Raw genomic sequence first — 19,706 nt, 5'->3', positions numbered from 1 at the left:
CTCTGTTTTATATTTTGAATTTTTAGATGCACTTTTATATTTGCTTTAGTTGTGTTGGTTACAATCTCTTCTGAAGACATGTAGGCTGGAATTGGGGAAAAGAGAATGAAGATGTCGAATACTATTACCTTAGCCAAAAGAGATTGTCCCAGACAGAGATGATATCTTAACCAAGCTTGATATTAACATTTAAGGTAATGCAGTATTTTTCTCAGTTATACTGAATGCCATCTCTTCTCTTTTAAGTTAAATCTCAGTTTAGGCACGCATGTACCATCTGTCAGATATAGTGTAGTTATAGAATGTTGCAGAATTTTGAACACAGAAATTGTAGACAAGCTGGTGTTCCTCAACTAAGAATCAAGTGTCTGTGAGGAGAGGATGGTGCACATTTATTTGTATGTTCCTGATGTTAGGCTGTGGAAATCGGAAGAAATGATATCTCGGCTGTGTGCTTGCAGTAACACAAAGGACATGGGCACATCCTATTATTGGCAAAGAGCTATGATTTGAAATGAAGATCAGTTGTGTGTCTCAATGCAATGAAGGTGAGGAGAAGGGGTCGTTTGATGAAAGAGGTGACTTGCCAGGTGATTATGAATTGATAAAACGGTACTTTCCTCAAGTAAGAATTGGCTGGGCAATAAAGAGGAGCATACTGACTAATTTACTGAATGTTATAAATTGATGGTGCTTTCTTCCTTCCAGGAGAAGATGTGATGAAACTGGATATAGATGCATAGTTCTTTCTTCTTTCCAGGAGATCGACCATGTATGGTGGCTGGGCCTTTGCTATATTACACGTGATTCTGAAGGCTTTGTTAGTTGATGATGCCCTGCAGCTTCCTTCATTAACAAGTATTTATAACCTGACGCATTCTGAATTTTGCAAGTTATGCAATCCTTCTCGTAGGGTCCTAGAGATTGTATTAAACTCTAGATATGTTACCCTTGGTGCATGTATTGTTCTATGGTTGTGTAATTGCTATTGCTTTCGAGTCATCATTAGCAAATGTTCCGACTAGAACATGTTTTTCTTTTGCACTGCAACAGGATTGGAAGTTGTGCTCTGAACTTTTCTTTTGTACACTGGGAAACTTCTTGTGTTTTAAAATGGTCTTTAATTTTACTCTACCTCTATGAGCACTGCTGCGGAATGGGTTATTGAATATTTGGGCAGCAAAGCTGCTGCTCAGTCAACAGTTGAATTTAGTACCAGCTAAAGTTTGCAATTTCTTATTATTTTTAATAGAAAAGCCGCAAATGCTCAAGGAGCTATGTAACCAGTGAATTTTATTAAGTCAACCATGCATTCCATAAAAAAAAACCGGAGTTGATAATTGGATGTAAGCAATTAGATGTGGAATGAGCTAATTGATTTGCCCTGATTTTACTCTACCTTTCTCCTACTGAATTTTGCAAGTTATGCAATCCTTCTTGTATTGTCCTAGAGACTGTATGTTGTAAACTCACTTCTTGTAATTACTGTGTCCTTTTGAGACTTCAGCAAATGTTCAGACTAAACTTGGTATATGTTAATTCTACTTGAAAATGTGAATAAGGCAAAATAAGCAGTGAGTTGACTTACACAATTAACTTAGTTGCAGCCAAAATCAGGGTAATAAACAAATGTTGTTTAGCAAGCCATATCGAGCCAAATACAGTGAAAATTTGGTGTCCTGTTTGGGAAAAGCTAAATGGTGTTAGTTTCTGCTCAAGTATCAACACTGAACTTGATACTTCATGATAATTTGCATCCACACTAGAACATGTTTTTCTTTTGGACTGCTCTAGGATAGGAAGTCGTGCTCTGAACTTTTCTTTTGTACATTGGGAAACTTCTGGTGTTATAAAATGGTCTTTGTTTTTACTCTACCTCTATGAGCACTGCTGCGGAGTGGGTTATTGAAATATGTGGGCAACGAAGCTGCTGCTCAGTGTGCAATTTCTTATTATTTTTATAGAAAAGCTGCAAATGCTCAAGGAGCTATGTAACCCTTGATTTTTATTAAGTCAACATTCCATAAAAAACAAGTTTGGAGTTGATAATCAGATGTAAAAACAAATTTCTCTGTTTTCCGTTAAGATTTATGCCATGTAAGCAGTTAAGACATGTAAGCAGTTAGATGTGGAATTCAAAGCCGCTAGCTAATTGATGGTAGTTTACTCAGACTAATATTTAGTTCGCCTTCCTCTGTTGGTCTTACTAGAGCTTTTCTTTAATGGAAACAGACTTAAAAGAGCCTTTTATGTGTAGGAACAAAGTTCAGCAAGCTAACTAAGTATAAGTATGCATGTTATTCGCCCTCCGATGTGCATGGTTACTTAATCTATCGGCATATTTAACAATTTTTGTGCACATTATGTTTTGCTTCCATGCTTTGTGCGGCATTAACCTGCACTTCTTTTTCAATTTCCTCATAACAAGTAAACACCTTTTTGACTAGGTGTTGTTTTTCTTGCTTATGTTAAGCTCTACTACGTATGTTTACACCCTTTTTTGTGTGATTTTCAGGCTGTGGCTGCATACCTTTCTGAAACCCTGAGCAGTTTCTGCAGTAGGAGATAAATACTTTGCCGCCTAATTCTACTTGGAGAGGCTTTTGTTTCCCTGGTTTCTCTCAGATAAATGAGAAGCAGGAACAAGTTAAATATGCACTTTTTGGTAGGACTACTGATGAGAGAACGATGCAGCAATATGAGAGCAACGGTACTGATTCTGTGGATGGTCTGAGATCCGGCAATATATGATAGCAAAGGACTGGAGGCACCGCTGAAGTTGGGCTGGATTGCACCGCCGCAGACGCAAGGTTGCTTGATCTGGTTTCAAGTTTCAGCCATGGCGGCGCGAGCTTACTCGACGCACTCTGAAGATGGCAGGGGAAGATCAGCGTCGTACAATCAAGCGCCGCTATCTGGGGTCAGTTGTCAGCGGTTTGGGAGGTGAGGAAGATGAGATGAAGATGTAACGGCTGGGCCTTTTTTCGAACCCTATCTGCCTGCTGGCTGTTGTCTGGTGGGTTTCATTTCTGTTGGAGGAACATTGTATGGTTGTTGGTATCTGTACAAAAAGAGAAACGAATTTGTATCCATTAAATATTCAAATTTGTATTTGATTTTTGGAGGGTTTTTTAACACACTACAACCGCAGATGCTCATGTATACTCATCCCTATGAACGCACATACATGCCCTATCTCTATGAGCATCTCTGAGATATTGAGATGGCACAACATCCTAAGATTGACGAAGTCATCACAAGCGCCTCGTAATTGACGGAACTGTTTCCTTCCACTGAATGAACACCGCCGGAACACCAGAAATAAATTCAATAAACATGCGAGCACCAATACCAAGTGTAGGACTTCAACCCCGGTTGGACGGTTCCACCATGCCGAATCTAACCATCTGAGCTATGCCTGGTTTGCTTGATTTTTGAAGTTGAGTGTATATCATGTTTGTATTTTAATTCGATGACGGGTGGCATGCACTAGTAGAAAATAAGGCTTTCATTCGGGCCAGATAAGCCCATTAGTCTCGGTACATTCATGAACCGGGACTAATGTGAGCATTGGTCCCGGTTCATGCGGTTAAAGGCATTAGTCCCGGTTCAAATGAGCCCTTTAGTCCCGGTTTGAGACACGAACCAGGACTAAAGGGTGCGATGCCCTTTAGTCCCGGTTCGTATCTCAAACCGGGACTAAAGATTAGACATTTAGTCCCGGTTTGGGACACGAACCGGGACTAAAGGTCCCATTTTCATACTCTACCCCCCCCCCCCCCCCCCCCCCCCCGCCCCGATCGTCTTTTCAGTTTGGTAAAAAGCAAAAGAAAATGATAAAAACTTCAAAAAATAAAATTCTTTGAGATGTAGTTATGTTACTACACCTACTAGTTAGAAAAATAAAAAACTTAAATTTGGATATGTTTTGCAAAAAGTGCCATGAAAAAGTAAAACTGCTATAACTTTTGCATATGATGTCGAAAAAAACGTATAATATATCAAAATGCTCTACACAAAAATCCGCATCCGATTTTGACAGCCGTAGGCCTGTTTGCAAAATTTTTAAATCCTCAAACTCTAAAAGGAAAAAAAAGTTATGCTCAAATTTCAGTTTTTTTGAATTTTAGTTAAATCTGGTCAAACTACTTATTCAGGAAGTATTAGTGTTACTAAATAATTATTCAAAAATATTAGTGTTACTAAATAATTATTACAGTTTTTTGAATTTTGGTCAAATCTGGTCAAACTGTGGTCAAACTATGGTCAAACTACTTATTCAAGAAATATTAGTGTTACTAAATAATTATTTCATTTTTTTTGAATTTTGGTCAAATCTGGTCAAACTACTTATTTAAGAAATATTTGTGTTACTAAATAATTATTGTTTTTTAGAATAATAGTTTCAAACTCAAACAGTGAAACGTGTGACTTCATGCTCAAGCTAAACTCCTGAGAGTTAATAGGATTGACATCTTACTATTGTCAGAAAAACAACAAGTGCAGACTTGAAAACAAGGGGGAATAGAACCCGAAAGTTAAGCGTGCTCAGGTTGGAGTAATGAGAGGATGGGTAAGCGGCGGGGAAGTTAGATGATTTGGAATGATGAGGGGTGATTAGAGATTAGAGGTTAAATAGAGCAGTGATGAGGGGTGATTAGAGATTAAATTGGAAAAATAATTCAGAAAATTGAAAAAAAATAAAAAAATTCAATTTTTCCGTAAAAATACCTTTAGTACCGGTTGGTGTTACCAACCGGGACTAAAGATGGAGCTCCAGACAGAGGCCACGTGAACGGCCTTTTAGTCCCTCTAGAATCAGGACAAATGGCCCTTTTCTACTAGTGACGTATGGGGCTTTGTAGAAGAAAACCTTCCAGCCGAAAAGATTTAATGTACTAACTATATAATGTTTCTTTTTGTATTGTACCACTATTCCCGTTTCCCTATTTCCAAATCTATATAGTGTAATAATTATACAAAATTTGAAGCAAAAAAGTTAATGATAAATGAAAAAATATTATTCGTTGGGTTCATGACACTCTATCCCTAGTCCGCGAGCCTTGTAGGAAAACCTCATATCCATCCAGATCTTCCAAATGGTGATGCTTCGTGGGTCGCTCCCTTAGCAGCACAGGAGCCCCCCCCCCCCCCCCCCCCCGCCACTCGTGAGTTGGCTTATGTCGTATAGATTTGTTTAGTTGCTATGGTGCCCGCCCAGATCTCCTTCACATGGCTCTTGTGTGACAATAATGACGATACTAAGTGGTGGTTTGTGTTCTTCTATTGAAGTCGGAGCTTCCTTTTTCATCGTAGGTCAAAAAATTGCCGCTACTATTGGGTTCTTTGGATTTTTTTCGAAAGCGAATACGTTGTTGTTGTCCTGGTGTCGATGTTTGTCGTTTCTTCAACGTGTGTTCGGGTCTGAATTTCCCCTGTTCCGTTGTGGACCGGGAGTGGTTTTTTGTCATCATTTTCCTTATTAAGCAGCTAACTCTCTACCACCGCGGAACTTCCGTCTCGCTTGTCGGCCCAAAAAAATGCCATGAATTATGTTTGTTCGATATTCTAGTTGTGGAACAACTTTTTTTTTAAACTGTCGTGGAACAATTTTTTGTAACATTTTAAACGCGCCGTGTATCTATCCATATTCCATACTGTGAAAACAATCTTGGGAAGTTATTTTGGGTTCTGGTGTTGTGTGGTTGGAAATAGGCCGTTGGATGTTATTTGAGTGGCAGGGATTGAATGGAGCTCAGCCAAGTTCAGTTTCATTTCAGAATCCCCGTCCACCACTCGAATACCCCACGTCCAACGCCACTCGAATTCCCCACCGCCGCCGCCGCCGTCGCGGCGTCATGCTCCTCCTCCGGCAGCGCGTCCTCTCCCATCTCCTCTCCGGCGCGCCCTCTCCTTCCACCTCCCCCCTCCTCTCCCTCCACCGCCTGCTCTCCACCGCCGCCACCGCCGCGCCCGCCGTTTCCCCGAACCCTAGCTTCGCCGTGGAGGAGTACCTCGTCTCCACCTGCGGCCTCACCCGTGCCCAGGCACTCAAGGCCTCCGCCAAGCTCCCCCACCTCAAGTCCCCCGCCAACCCCGACGCCGTCCTCTCCTTCCTCGCCGGCCTCGGCCTCTCCGGCGCTGATGTCGCGGCCGTCGTCGCCAAGGACCCGCGGTTCCTCTGCGCCGGCGTGGAGAGAACCCTGGCCCCCGTCGTCGCTGGGCTCACCGGGCTCGGCCTGTCACACCGTAAGATCGCGCGCCTCGTCTCGCTCGCCCCCGGCAACTTCCGCCACACATCCGTCGTCTCCAAGCTAGAGTACTACCTGCCGCTCTTCGGCTCCATTGACAACTTGCTCCGGCCCCTCAAACACTGCTCTGGCTTCCTCGGCTCCCACCTCGAGAGGGTGGTCAAGCCCAATGTCAAGCTCCTAGCAGAGTGCGGGCTAGGTGCTAGCGATGTTGCTAAGCTGTTCATCCGTGAGCCAAGGATGATTAGCGCCAAACCAGGGCGTGTCCTGGCGATGGTTGCGTGCACCGAACGTCTAGGTGTGCCCCGTGACTCTGGAATGTTCAGGCAAGCGCTGCACACTGTCTCATGCTTCAGCGAGGACAAGATCGCTGCCAAAGTGGACTACTTGAAGAGGACACTTAGGTGGTCAGATACCGAGGTTGGCATTGCTGTGTCCAAGGCTCCGGTTTTGCTGACAAGATCAAATGGCGTGCTGCAGCGTATGTCAGACTTCCTGATCTCTGAGGTGGGGTTGGAGCCGGCCTACATTGCTCATCGTCCCGCTATGCTCACTTGCAGCCTGGAGGGACGGCTCAGGCCCCGCTACTATGTTATGAGGTTTCTTAAGGAAAGTGGATTGCTAAATCATGACAGAGACTACTATAGTATGGTGGTGGTCCGCGAGAAGGTATTTGTCGAGAAGTTCATATGCCCTCACAATCAAGCTGCACCTCACCTTGCTGAAGACTATGCAGCTGCTTGCACAGGGCAGGTGCCTGCTACATTCACATTTACATGAACCAAGAAGCAGGAAAATGGATTGCTAGAGCGCGAGTGGAACTACTATTCAGCAGTCTTGGTTACTGGGAAAAATTTCATGGAAAAGTTGGTATGCCCATACAAGGAAGCTGCCCCCACCTTGCCAAAACCTATGCTGCCAGTTGTAAGGGAAGTGCCTTCTAGTTTCAGATTTACAAGACCAATAATGGGCTATGTGAATTTGTAACTACGTATGTCTACGTGCAGTGAGCTGGTAATTTTCGTCTCAGTGTTCTATGCCTAACTAGATGTTGTTGTTTGTCTGCTATAGTATGTCTGGTACATGTTAATTAAGTGTCGCCAATCCTGGATGAAACTGATAATTTCATTTTAGAGTGCTTGTATGTCCATTACATGATTTGGTAGAGAAGAACTAAGAGAGTGTGACATCAGGGCATTCACCTGTTCATTGTGATGTCATATTGTCAGGGCATTCTGCAAATGCTTTCAAATATATTAATGAAGAGTATATCTGCATGCCTTATATGTTTATGTTCTCAATTGCCATTTCAGCTTTCAATGCAATCCTGAGTCAATCTATCTTTCCATGAAAAAAGGTTCTCTTTTTTGCCATGAAGATGATATGAAGCCCCAAAATTCGTTAAACATCTTTTTTGGTGGAAACAAATCTGGAATTAACGTGTTAGTCACTGTTGAGGTTGCAGTTTTGATCTAGTCTGTTTATTTGCTTCCTCTAAGCTGAAACTCTTCATTCTTCCTGCAGTAGCTTTGTTTGTAAGATATTAACTGTTGTGAAAGCAGGTCATTGTTTACTAGTAGTTTGTATCAGTTTTTTCGTTTATTTTTCTCTTATATTCTTGGATGGCTACTCGCTGATGCTTTTCCTCGGAGCGTCTTTTGTCAAAACTGAATACTTCAGTAGTTGGCTAGTAGCATTTTGTTGGCAGCCCACCCATCTAGCACTACTTAACAGATATTTCAAAGACCCTTGTATTTGTAGCGGATACACAAAATGATGCTTGTATGGTATGGTTCCGAAAAACAGAGTGCATTTCATACACTATGAAGGAACTTATGTTAAGGTAATCTTAAAAAGGGTCATGACATTACCATGTTATTCTCTGCCATACTTGTTAACTATTTTTATTCCATATTAGCACTATTTATATAGATGCTAGGAGATCTTTATGCCTTGGCATATTTTTGTAGGGATCTTATGTACCATCCTCTGTTTTATATTTTTGCATTTTTAGATGCTCTTCTATATTTGCTTCAGTTGTGTTGGTTACAATCTCTTCTGAAGACATGTAGGCAGGAATTGGAGAAAAGAGAATGAAGATGTCGAAGATTGTTACCTTAGCAAAGAGATGGTACCAGAGATGATATCTTAACCAAGCTTGGTCTTAACATTTAAGAGAATGCAGTATTTTTTTCTCAGTTACAGTGAATGTCATCTTTTCGTACACTTTTTTCAGTTAAATCTCAGTCTAGGCATGCAAGTACTAGCTGTCAGATTGTCAGCGTAGTTAAAGAATCTTGGAGAATTGCAAACACAGAAATTGTAGACATGCTTGTCTACCTCAAATTAAGAATCAAGATGTGTGAGGAGAGGATGGTGAACATATGTTAGGCTGTAGAAATTGGAATAAATGAGATCTCAGCTGTGTGCTTGCAGTAACACAAAGGAGATGGGCACATGCTATTATTGGCGCAGAGCTCTGATTTGAAATGAAGATCAGTTGTGTGTCTCTTCTCTAGTGCCTAGTTTAGCCTGTGGGAATTATACAAATAATATTAATGCAATTAAGGCGAGGGGAAGGGGTCTATTAAGGAACGAGGTGACTTGCCAAGTGAGTATGATTCTTTTTAAAGTAGTTTCCTTGAGTAAGAATTGGCTGGGCAAGCATGACTGATTTACTGAATGTTGTAGATTGATGTGGCTTTCTTACTTTCTTGAGAAGAAGTGATGAAACTAGATATAGATGCTTAGTTCTTTCTTCTTCTTTCAGGAGATCAGCCAAGCATGGTGGCTGGGGATTTGCTATACTACACATGATTCTGAAGGCTCTGTTAGTTGATGATGCCTGAGACTTCCTTCAGTTACAAGTATTTATTCAAGTGTTGATGATGCCTTTCTCCTTCTGAATTTTACAAGTTGTGCAATCCTTCTGAACCTGATACTTGCATGATAATTTACTTTCACACTAGAACATTTTCTTTTTCGCTTACTCTGGGATAGGAACTTGTGCTCTAAACTTTCTTTTGTACACAGGGAAACTTCTAGTGTTATCAAATGGTCTTTGCTTTTACTCCACCTCTATGAGCACTGTTGCCGAAGAATGGGTTATTGAAAATATTTGGGCAAAGAAGCTGCTGTTCAGTCGATGGTTGAATTTAGCACCAGCTAGTGCTGCAATTGCTTATTATTTTAATAGAAAGCCACAAATGATCGAGGCGCTATGCAGTATGTGAATTATGTGTTTTCATCTTCATCTATACAGTTTTATTGAGTCAACCATGCATGCCATCACTTTTTTCTGGAGTTGATAATCGAATGTAAACAAACATATTTCTCTGTTTTCCATCCATATATTTGCCATGTAAGCAATTAGATGTGGAATTTAAAGCCGCTAGCTAATTGATGGTGATTTACTCAGACTAATATATAGTTTGTCCTTTCTTTTGGTCTTACCAGAGCTTTCCTTTAACGGAAACAGTCATAATAGAGCTTTTTATGTGTAAGGAATTTGGTGTATGGACGCAAGCAGAGGGCAGTTATGAATAAAGTTCAGCAAGCTAACTGGTACGAATAAAGCTATGTTGTTATTCACCCTCCATTTGCTTGTTATGCTTCATGCAGACCGCGGCCAGGCTTCCACATTATGCTCTGCTTCCATGCTTTGTAGGCTCCTGTGGGCATTGACATGCACTTGCACTTCCTCATGACAAGTTGACACCTCCTTTGACTAGGTATGCGCTGAAGTTTATTCCCTTTTTTCTGCGATTTCCAGGCTGTGGCTGCATACCTTATTGAAACCCTGAGCAATTTCTGCAGTACAAGTGTGGAGTGGTAATTGATATTTAGGGTGGGAACAAGTTAAATATGCACTCTTCCTAAGACTTGAGGATGATGCAGCAATGTATCATTCATAGTATTGATTCTGAGGATGCTCTGAGATCTGGCAATACAAACGCAAGGGGCCGAAGGCACTGCTGCGGTCAGGCTGGATTATACCGCTGCAGACGCAAGCTTACATGATCGCTGGAGGAGAGAAATGGTTTCAGCCGTGGCACGCGAGATTACTCGACTCTCTATTAAGATGGCGGGGGAAGATCAGTGTCGCCGTCCAATCAAGCGTCGCTAGCTGGGGAAGTTGGCAGCAGTCTGGGAGCTGAGGAAGATGAGATGATCGTGTAATGGCTGGGCTTTTTCGAACCCTATCTGAAGATGGTTAGAAACTATGTGTAAAACCTGCTCTGTTTCTGTTGGAGGAACAGTTAAGACCATGCTGATTCATTAACATTGGTGACCATCATCTGGTTGGTAGTACCTGTAAAAAAGAATTCCCCGAGCGCGTGCCTAGAGGCATCATCTAGGTGCCCCTCCCCTTTTGGCCGACATCATCTGGAGACCAATGTCCTCTTGCCAGGGCAGAGCATACAAATCTCCTGGTGTGGCCCTTGTGCGGCCACAATGAAGGTGACGACTGAATTGTGTGTCTTCTGCTGAATTTGAAGCTTTTTTTTTGTTTTATGTCACACTCTAGCGACGGCCTGGTGCCATTTCTAAGTTTTTTTTTCATTGTTGGCAACCTATGACAAATCCCGTTCGTTGAGAGCGATGACGATGATGTTGACGTTTGTCACTTGTTGTAGCGTGTGTTCGACTTCAGATTAACCATGTCGTTGTGATTGGGTAGTTTATTTCCATCGATTTTTATTAACTAGGCAACTACCTTCTTATAATACAACGGAACAATGGCCGGAGCTGAGCGGGCTGCAATCACGACGGTGTTGCAATCAATGCTCGTTGCCATGGCCGCCCGCAACTGGTTGCGCTGCTCTCCATGGCCGCTGCATCAGATTTTTGCTACAACCATGCTTTAATTTTGCTTGAACCAACCCATATTTTTGCTACCACCCACTCACCCCCACCCCCCCCCCCCAAAATCTGTTACCACGGTGATTTTTGTTGGAACCAGCGAACCATTTTGCTACATTCGTTTTTGCTTTTGTTACTACCGGTGTTTTATTGATTTTTGCTACATCCATCTCCATGACAATGTTTGTTTTTCCAATCGATTTTTGCTACAACCATGCTCTGATTTTGCTGGAACTAACCATGTTTTTGCTACAACCCTTTGCTGCATTTATGTTTTTTTGCTAGAACCATAATCTGATTTTGCTGGAACCATGTAATTTCTTTGCGACAAGCATATTTGAAAGGATCGATATGGTTGACTAGAGGGGGGGGGGGTGTGAATAGGCAACTAACAATTTTAAACTTTTCTCTACCAAATTAAACTTTGCATCAAAGTAGGTTGTCTAGATGTGCAACTAGGTGAGCAACCTATATGATGCAATAACAACAAACAAGCAAGCAAGAGAAGTAACACTAAAGAGCTTGCACAAGTAAAGGTAAGAAATAACCAAGAGTGGATCCGGTGAAGACGAGGATGTGTTACCGAAGTTCCTTCCTTTTGAGGGGAAGTACGTCTCCGTTAGAGCGGTGTGGAGGCACAATGCTCCCCAAGAAGCCACTAGGGCCACCGTATTCTCCTCACGCCCTCACACAATGCGAGATGCCGTGATTCCACTATTGGTGCCCTTGAAGGCGACGACCGGACCTTTACAAATAAGGTTGGGGCAATCTCCACAACTTAATCAGAGGCTCCCAACAATACCACGAAGCTTGACCACGATGGACTATGGCTCCGTGGTGACCTCAACCGTCTAGGGTGCTCAAACACCCAAGAGTAACAAGATCCGCTAGGGATAGGTGGGGAAATCGAAAATCTCTTGGTGGAAGTGTAGATCGGGGCCTTCTCAACCACTCCCGAGCAAATCAACAAGTTTGATTGGCTAGAGAGATAGATCGGACGAAAATGGAGCTTAGAGCATTAATGGAGCTTGAGGGGGAAGAGGTAAGTCAACGGGGAAGAAGGGGACCCCCTTTTATAGTGGGGGCAACAATCCAACCGTTGCCCCACTAAACAGCCCCGCAGAGGGCGGTAGTACTGCTTGGGGGGCGGTACTACTGCTGAGCCAGCGGTACTGCCGCTCCAACTAGCGATACTGCCGCGAAGAGGAGAGACGCAGGGACCTGGTCCCAGAGCGGTACTGCTGCAGTGGAAAGGGCGGTACTACCGCCTCTACTGCCGCAACTAGTGCCGCAAAACCCGACACGAGAAAAAGAGCCCTCGAGTCGAGGCGGTAGGAGCCAGACAGGCCAGCGGTAGTACAGTTGCGGAGTCACCGGCGGTACTACCACTGCGGAGCTGTACTGCCGCTTGTGACCCCTCAGCGGTACTACCGCTGGGTAGCACGGTACTACTGCTGGGACCCAGATAAGAGAGAGAAGATCTCTCCAACGAAGCTGAAGTCGAGGCGGTAGGGCCAGGCAGGCCAGCGATAGTACAGCTGCGGAGTCACCGGCGGTACTACCGCTGCGGAGCGGTACTGCCGCTTGTGACCCCTTAGCGGTACTACCGCTGGGTAGCACGGTACTACCGCTGGGACCCAGACAAGACACACAAGAGAGAAAAGATCTCTCCATCGAAGCGGAAGAGCTCTGAGGGTGAGAAGCAGATGTGTACGTGTTGATTCCACCCAAGCAATACCCCAGCGGACCCCCTCTTGATAGTACGGTGCCCTCTACGCAACTAGTGTTGGGGATCGTAGCAATAATTCAAAAAAATTCTACGCATCACCAAGATCAATCTATGAAGATACTAGCAACGAGAGAGAAGGAGTGCATCTTCATACCCTTGAAGATCGCTAAGCAGAAGCGTTCAAGTGAGCGGGATTGATGGAGTCGTACTCGTTGTGATCTAAATCACCGATGATCCTAGCGCCGAACGGACGGCACCTCCACGTTCAACACACGTACGGTTGGGAGAGACGTCTCCTCCGTCTTGATCCAGCAAAGGAAGGAGAGGTTGACGGAGATCCAGCAGCACAACGGCGTGGTGGTGGAAGTAGCGGGATCCCGGCAGGGCTTCGCCAAGCACAAGCGGGGAGGAAGATGTGTCACGGGAGGGAGGGAGGCGCCAGGGCTTCAGGGTTGGCTGCCCTCCCTCCCCTCCACTATATATAGGGGCCTACGGGGCGCCGGCCCCTTGTAGATCCCATCTAGGGAGGGGGCGGCAGCCCTAGGGGTGGCTTGGCCTCCAAGCCAAGTGGAGGCGCCCCCACCCCTTAGGGTCTCCAACCCTAGGCGCATGGGAGTCCCAAGGGGGGCGCACCAGCCCACCAGGGGCTGGTTCCCACGTCCCTTCAGCCCATGTGGCCCTCCGGGATAGGTGGCCCCACCCGGTGGACCCCCGGGACCCTTCCGGTGGTCCCGGTACAATACCGATGACCCCCGAAACTTTCCCGGTGGCCGAAACTGGACTTCCTATATACAAATCTTTACCTCCGGACCATTCCAGAACTCCTCGTGATGTCCGGGATCTCATCCGGGACTCTGAACAACTTTCGGTTTACCGCATACTAATATCTCTACAACCCTAGTGTCACCGAACCTTAAGTGTGTAGACCCTACGGGTTCGGGAACCATGAAGACATGACCGAGACAACTCTCCGCCAATAACCAACAGCGGGATCTAGATACCCATGTTGGCTCCCACATGTTCCACGATGATCTCATTGAATGAACCACGATGTCGAGGATTCAATCAATCCCGTATTCAATTCCCATTGTCTATCGGTACGATACTTGCCCGAGATTCGATCGTCGGTATCCCGATACCTCATTCAATCTCGTTACCGGCAATTCTCTTTACTCGTTTCGTAACACATCATCCCGTGATCAACTCCTTGGTCACATTGTGCACATTATGATGATGTCCTACCGAGTGGGCCCAGAGATACCTTTCTGTTACACGGAGTGACAAATCCCAGTCTCGATTCGTGCCAACCCAACAGACACTTTCGGAGATACCCGCAGTGCACCTTTATAGCCACCCAGTTACGTTGTGACGTTTGGTACACCCAAAGCATTCCTACGGTATCCGGGAGTTGCACAATCTCATGGTCTAAGGAAATGATACTTGACATTAAAAAAGATTTAGCATATGAACTACACGATCTTGTGCTAGGCTTAGGATTGGGTCTTGTCCATCACATCATTCTCCTAATGATGTGATCCCGTCATCAATGACATCCAATGTCCATGGTCAGGAAACCGTAATCATCTATTGATCAACGAGCTAGTCAACTAGAGGCTTACTAGGGACATGGTGTTGTCTATGTATCCACACATGTATCTGAGTTTCCTATCAATACAATTCTAGCATGGATAATAAACGATTATCATGAACAAGGAAATATAATAATAACTAATTTATTATTGCCTCTAGGGCATATTTCCAACAACTAGTCCACCGAAGGAGAAACGAAAGAGCTACATCGTCTTGAATGACACTCCGAGGGGAAGAAATCGTCTCGTGCCAAGGATGAATCTCTGAAATACTCAAAGCACACGATTAGTCCGCAAACACGTTGTCATCAATCACCAAAACCACATCGAGAGAGATATGCCTCAACAATCTCCCCCTTTTTGGTGGATTGATGACAACTAGGGATTTGCACAAGGAAAAGATATAAAAGTAAGAATACTTAGAACTACAAAATATAGACGGGCTCCCCGTGAATGTGTGCACCTAGTTAGTGGAGCCTTTGGAATGCAAGACACACACATCCGGATCAACACTCCCCATATATTTTATAGTCCAACAATTCTAAGCACATGATATATGAGAGTAGGGTATAAAACAGGACAAGCATGCAACTCATAAGATACTACAGTACTGAATAGACATAATGTTGGGGATATTACTACTGGGCGTAAACCGGCCTATCTGGGCCGGGTTAACTTCGTCAGTAGTTAAGTAAGTTAAAGCCCAAGAAGACAGAGGAGGGCTCAAGGCCCATGGTCGGCTCAAGGCCTGCAGCCGTAAACCGGCGTTAGTAGTTAACCTGTATTGTAAGTTAGGAATAAGAAGAGACCAAACCAGACACATCTATGAGCCGGTATTGGGACTCCGTAAGTCGACGAGAGTCACCCGTGTATATAAGGGGACGACCCGGTGGCGGTTCAAGGACAACAGACAACAACTCGAGACATAGGCGAAGCTTGTTTGCTCCCTAGTCATCGGAACCCCATCAATTCCATCACAACTAGACATAGGCTTTTACCTTCATCAAAGGGGCCGAACTAGTATAAACTCTCTTGTGTCCTTGTGTCCGCTTTAACCCCTTCAAGCTAACCAGTCGCGATGGCTCCACGACTAAGTCCTTTCTCTAGGACATCTGTCGTGACAAAACCACGACAGTTGGCGCCCACCGTGGGGCTATCGCACGATGGTTTCCGGTTCTTGGAGGGCCGCTTTGAAGGACTCGAGGGCTACGCTGTAGGCCGGATGACTAAGAGTCGTCGCGGCAAGCTCTACATCGACGACGCAGGCTGGGGCCCCAAGGTCAGCTCAATTGAGTACGGGTACCGGGTCCCCTTTGGTAGCATTCACGTTTTCATTGGCAAGATCGGTGAACCGGGCCCTGAGCCGGACATCTGCACCGACCTCGTCGAGACGGCTCAGCGTGCGCAATCCGCCCGGGTTAAACCGGCCATGAAGCGTGCCTTCGTGGGAGTCATCCATGGAGGAAGTTATGAGGACGGATCAGAATTTTGCGGGGCGACTATCGTTTGTTCCGGTGATGAATCTTCGACCGGAGAAACCGAATCTCTTTATCAGCTACAAGATGGCCGGATTGGGAGCTGTTCCGATGGCGACAGTATTCCAGACCCCTCTGATCTGCCCAACCGGGTTGGAATATTCATGGCCGGAACACAAGCAGCGCTTCATTCTTCGACAACTGCGGCAATGATCTCTGGTTCAGCAGCGGCGACGGCTGCCGGGGCAGGAGGCCCGGTGCGCCCGCCGGCTCAGGTTCTATCAGAACTATTTGATGCGTTGGCTGTGCTTATGGCGGAAGTTAATCCGCCAGATCAGGACGTTCACAACACAGAGATTGCAAAGGTAAAGGAACATATCACCCAGGACAAGGCGGATCTGGCGGCTGAGGACACCAGGATAGCCGCAGAGTGGGCCACTTTAGACGCACAGGCCTACAGGCTTATGTTGGACCAGAGCGCGTCGCATGAAGTCATGAGGAGGAAGCACCGATCCCGCTTACCTCCGGTTTTCAAGGCCAGAGACCTTTTCAACACTCCAGGACCAAGAGCCGGCAATCCGCTGGAGGGGAACCGGGCAGAAGCCCCTGGGACTGGTGCACCGGTTCAGCCTCGTCAGATGGACCCGCCTCGTCAAAACACCGTTATACCTCAGGATGCTTTAACACCTTAGGGTCACTACTCCAACCCAATGGACAATCTTGTTGCCGCTGCTGCATGGCTAGAGGCCATTCCAATTGAAGGTGACTCGCCGCAGGCAGTAGAGACGCGACGGGTCAACGAACTTCTGAGGACAGCTTTGGCCCAACAGGAAGCGTACTCGTACAGCCGCGACCGGATCCACTCAACCCCCCGTCCAAACCGGAGTTATAGCAGACATATGGATGAACCAGCAGTGTCGAGTAATGAATGACGTGGAGCACCCCGTGGAAACAACCCGACGGGTGGTGCTGATGACGCTCAGGAAGTGGTGAACCGGGCCTGAGCGCGCAGGGAGGCCGAGTTAGCCGCACAGCATCAGGCTCGGCAGCTCACGCCGGTTCATCCAACCATCTCGATCGAACCTGGTGTTACTTCTAGTTCTTTGGGGGTGCCTTTCCTTATCCCCGCTTTACGCAACGTGCGCCTGCCCAAGGATTTCAAAGGCCCGCGCAAGGTACCAAATTACACGGCGGATCAACCTCCAGAGACATGGGTGGAGAGCTATGAGATGGCCATGGAGATTCTTGATGTGGATGACACGGCGTGTGCGAAATACTTCACCATGATGCTTGAAGGAACGGCCCGTACTTGGTTAAAAAGCTTGCCAGCTAATTCTATCAATTCATGGGCCCAATTACGAGCCTGGTTTATCAGCAATTTCAAGGATACCTGTAAACAGCCTATGTCGATAGTGGACTTAGCTGCATGCGTCCAGGAGGAAGGAGAATCAATGACTCATTGGGTGCGCCGGGTTTCACAAGTGTTGCACTCCTCAGACCGCATCAACGCTGACACCGCAGTATTAACCCTAGAAGGCAACTACCGGTTTGGGCCCCTGAAGTTGAAATTGGGACGGATGAAACGTCATTGCACCGACATGGGGACCCTCATGGCCGCTTTGGTGAAATATGCTGATTCTGATAGTACCAAGGATCCCGAATCTGATGATGACAAGACAGGGAAAGGGAAGAAGAACAGCAGCTCCAAAGGTCAGCAGCATCACTGGTAGGCAATGGCGGAGGAGGCAAGCGTAAAGCAGATGGTAACATGGACTTTGTGGCTAATACCAACGCACAGGACAATGGCCAGCGACGCAAGGGTAGGCCGAAAAATCGTAATGGAGCACCCAACCCTAACCCAAACCGCCTAAACTATCTGCTAAGCCAGGCCTGTCTAAGACATGGGACGAAGGAGGTGCTAGCAAACCACCTTTGGAAGGATTGCTCTATTATGCAGGAGTTCAAGAATTCTAATAATTTTCGGTATGATCATGAATCTGGCGGTGGCTCAGGATCCGGGCCGGGTTACGGTGGAGGAAGTTCCGGTTCAGGATTTAATGGTAATCCAGGAAGACATAATGATCAAAATAGTCAGAACAACCAGGGTGGTTACAACCAACAGCAGCAACAGTCAGGTTACCAGAGCAACCCAAAGCAGTTGAGTAGTGGGCAGTACCATGTCTTCACCACTAGCTTGGACAAGCGAGACCGGACGGTTCAGAGGCGGGCAGTCAATTCTGTTGAACCGGCCATACCCCGTTATCTACGTTGGTCTGAACAGCCAATCATATGGAGCAGAGAGGATCACCCACCCCAGGTCGATAATCCGGGTCAGTTGGCTCTGGTGGTGGCGCCTCAGGTGGGAGGTTATAAGTTCACCAAGGTGCTCATGGATGGGGGGAGCAGCATTAACATCCTGTACTATGAGGCCTTCCGTCGTATGGGACTAACAGATAAGAATCTCAAACCGTCTAATACAGTATTCCACGGTGTAGTGCCTGGCAGATCAGCATATCCCGTTGGTAAGATAGCTCTGGAAGTGGCCTTTGGGGATGATCATGATTCCAGGTCGGAGACATTGACGTTTGAAGTGGTGAAAATCCAAAGTCCATATCATGCCTTGTTTGGGCGACCGACCTACGCCAAGTTTATGGCTCGGCCCTGTTATGTGTATTTGCAGCTCAAGATGCCGGGTCACAAGGGGACAATAACAGTTCACGGAAGCCGCAAAATCGCTTTGGAATGCGAGGAAGGAGATGCGGCTTATGCAGAGTCGGTTTGTGCCACCGAGGAGTTGAAGTACTATAAAGACAATGTTGACCCGGCGGACATGACTCCGTTGAAGAAGCCAACTACGGAGCATGATCTGGCCCTGAAGTTCAAATCAGCAGCAGAAACTAAGCTTGTTGACTTCGTACCTGGCGATTCGTCCAAGCAGTTCAGCATCAGTGCCAACTTGGATCCGAAATAGGAAAGCGCGCTCATCGAGTTCACCCGTGAGAATCGGGACATTTTTGCATGGAAGCCCTCCGACATGCCAGGTGTACCGAGGCAACTCGCTGAGCACACACTTAATGTGGATCCTAAATATAAACCGGTGAAACAGTTCCTCCGCCGGTTTAATGAAGAAAGACGCAAGGCGATTGGAGAAGAGGTAGCCAGGCTCTTAGCAGCTGGCTTTATTGTTGAAGTTTTTCACCCTGAGTGGCTTGCCAATCCGGTGCTGGTCCTCAAGAAAAACGGCACCTGGCGCATGTGTGTGGATTACACAGATCTTAATAAAGCTTGTCTAGCAGATCCTTTTGCCCTCCCCCGTATTGATCAAATTATTGATGCTACGGCGGGTTGTGAGCGTTTAAGTTTTTTGGATGCGTATTCTGGCTATCATCAGATCAAAATGGCAGTTAAGGACCAGGAGAAGACAGCATTTATAACTCCCTTTGGAGCCTTCTGCTATGTGTCTATGCCCTTCGGGCTCAAGAGTGCCCAGGAAACTTACCAACGGTGTGTACAAAATTGTATTCACAAGCAGATTGGCCGTAATGTACATGCTTACGTGGATGATATCGTGGTTAAATCCAGGGAGAAGGAGACTCTGATTGATGATTTGAAGGAAACCTTTGATAACCTGAGAACATACAAGATGATGCTTAATCTGGACAAGTGTGTCTTTGGTGTACCGGCGGGCAAGCTATTGGGTTTTCTAGTGTCCAATAGGGGAATTGAGGCTAATCCGGAGAAGATCACGGCTATCACCTCCCTGGCTAAACCGAAGTGTATCAACGATGTTCAACGCCTG

The 19,706-nt window shown here is 45.9% G+C and overlaps 1 protein-coding gene across 15 annotated transcripts; it reads left to right on the top strand.

The window, feature by feature from the left end:
* The first annotated feature begins 5,766 nt into the window (after positions 1–5,766).
* LOC125513936 lies at positions 5,767–10,529 on the top strand. Of its 15 annotated transcripts, none has more exons than XM_048679167.1 (5): positions 5,767–7,265; positions 8,316–8,382; positions 9,022–9,815; positions 9,919–9,982; positions 10,068–10,529. In XM_048679167.1, exon 1 carries the CDS (start codon positions 5,859–5,861, stop codon positions 7,029–7,031), a length of 1,173 nt encoding a protein of 390 aa, XP_048535124.1. In that variant the 5' UTR covers positions 5,767–5,858; the 3' UTR covers positions 7,032–7,265; positions 8,316–8,382; positions 9,022–9,815; positions 9,919–9,982; positions 10,068–10,529. The 15 variants fall into 15 exon arrangements, with proteins under 15 accessions (XP_048535124.1, XP_048535127.1, XP_048535121.1 ...); XM_048679170.1 differs by having other exon boundaries at positions 5,767–8,382; positions 9,022–9,118; positions 9,708–9,815; XM_048679164.1 differs by having other exon boundaries at positions 5,767–8,382; positions 9,022–9,118; positions 9,285–9,815.
* Positions 10,530–19,706: the final 9,177 nt, after the last annotated feature.

This window comes from Triticum urartu, chromosome 6 (assembly GCF_003073215.2).
Source record: "Triticum urartu cultivar G1812 chromosome 6, Tu2.1, whole genome shotgun sequence".
In the NCBI taxonomy this organism is placed as follows: Eukaryota; Viridiplantae; Streptophyta; class Magnoliopsida; order Poales; family Poaceae; genus Triticum; species Triticum urartu.
Note: the sequence above shows the minus strand (reverse complement) of the source record. Positions and strands in the feature narration are given on the sequence as shown.

Bases quoted from the DNA above. Each gene is read 5' to 3' on its own strand.
- LOC125513936 (XM_048679165.1), top strand. From the start codon at position 5,859: ATGCTCCTCCTCCGGCAGCGCGTCCTCTCCCATCTCCTCTCCGGCGCG.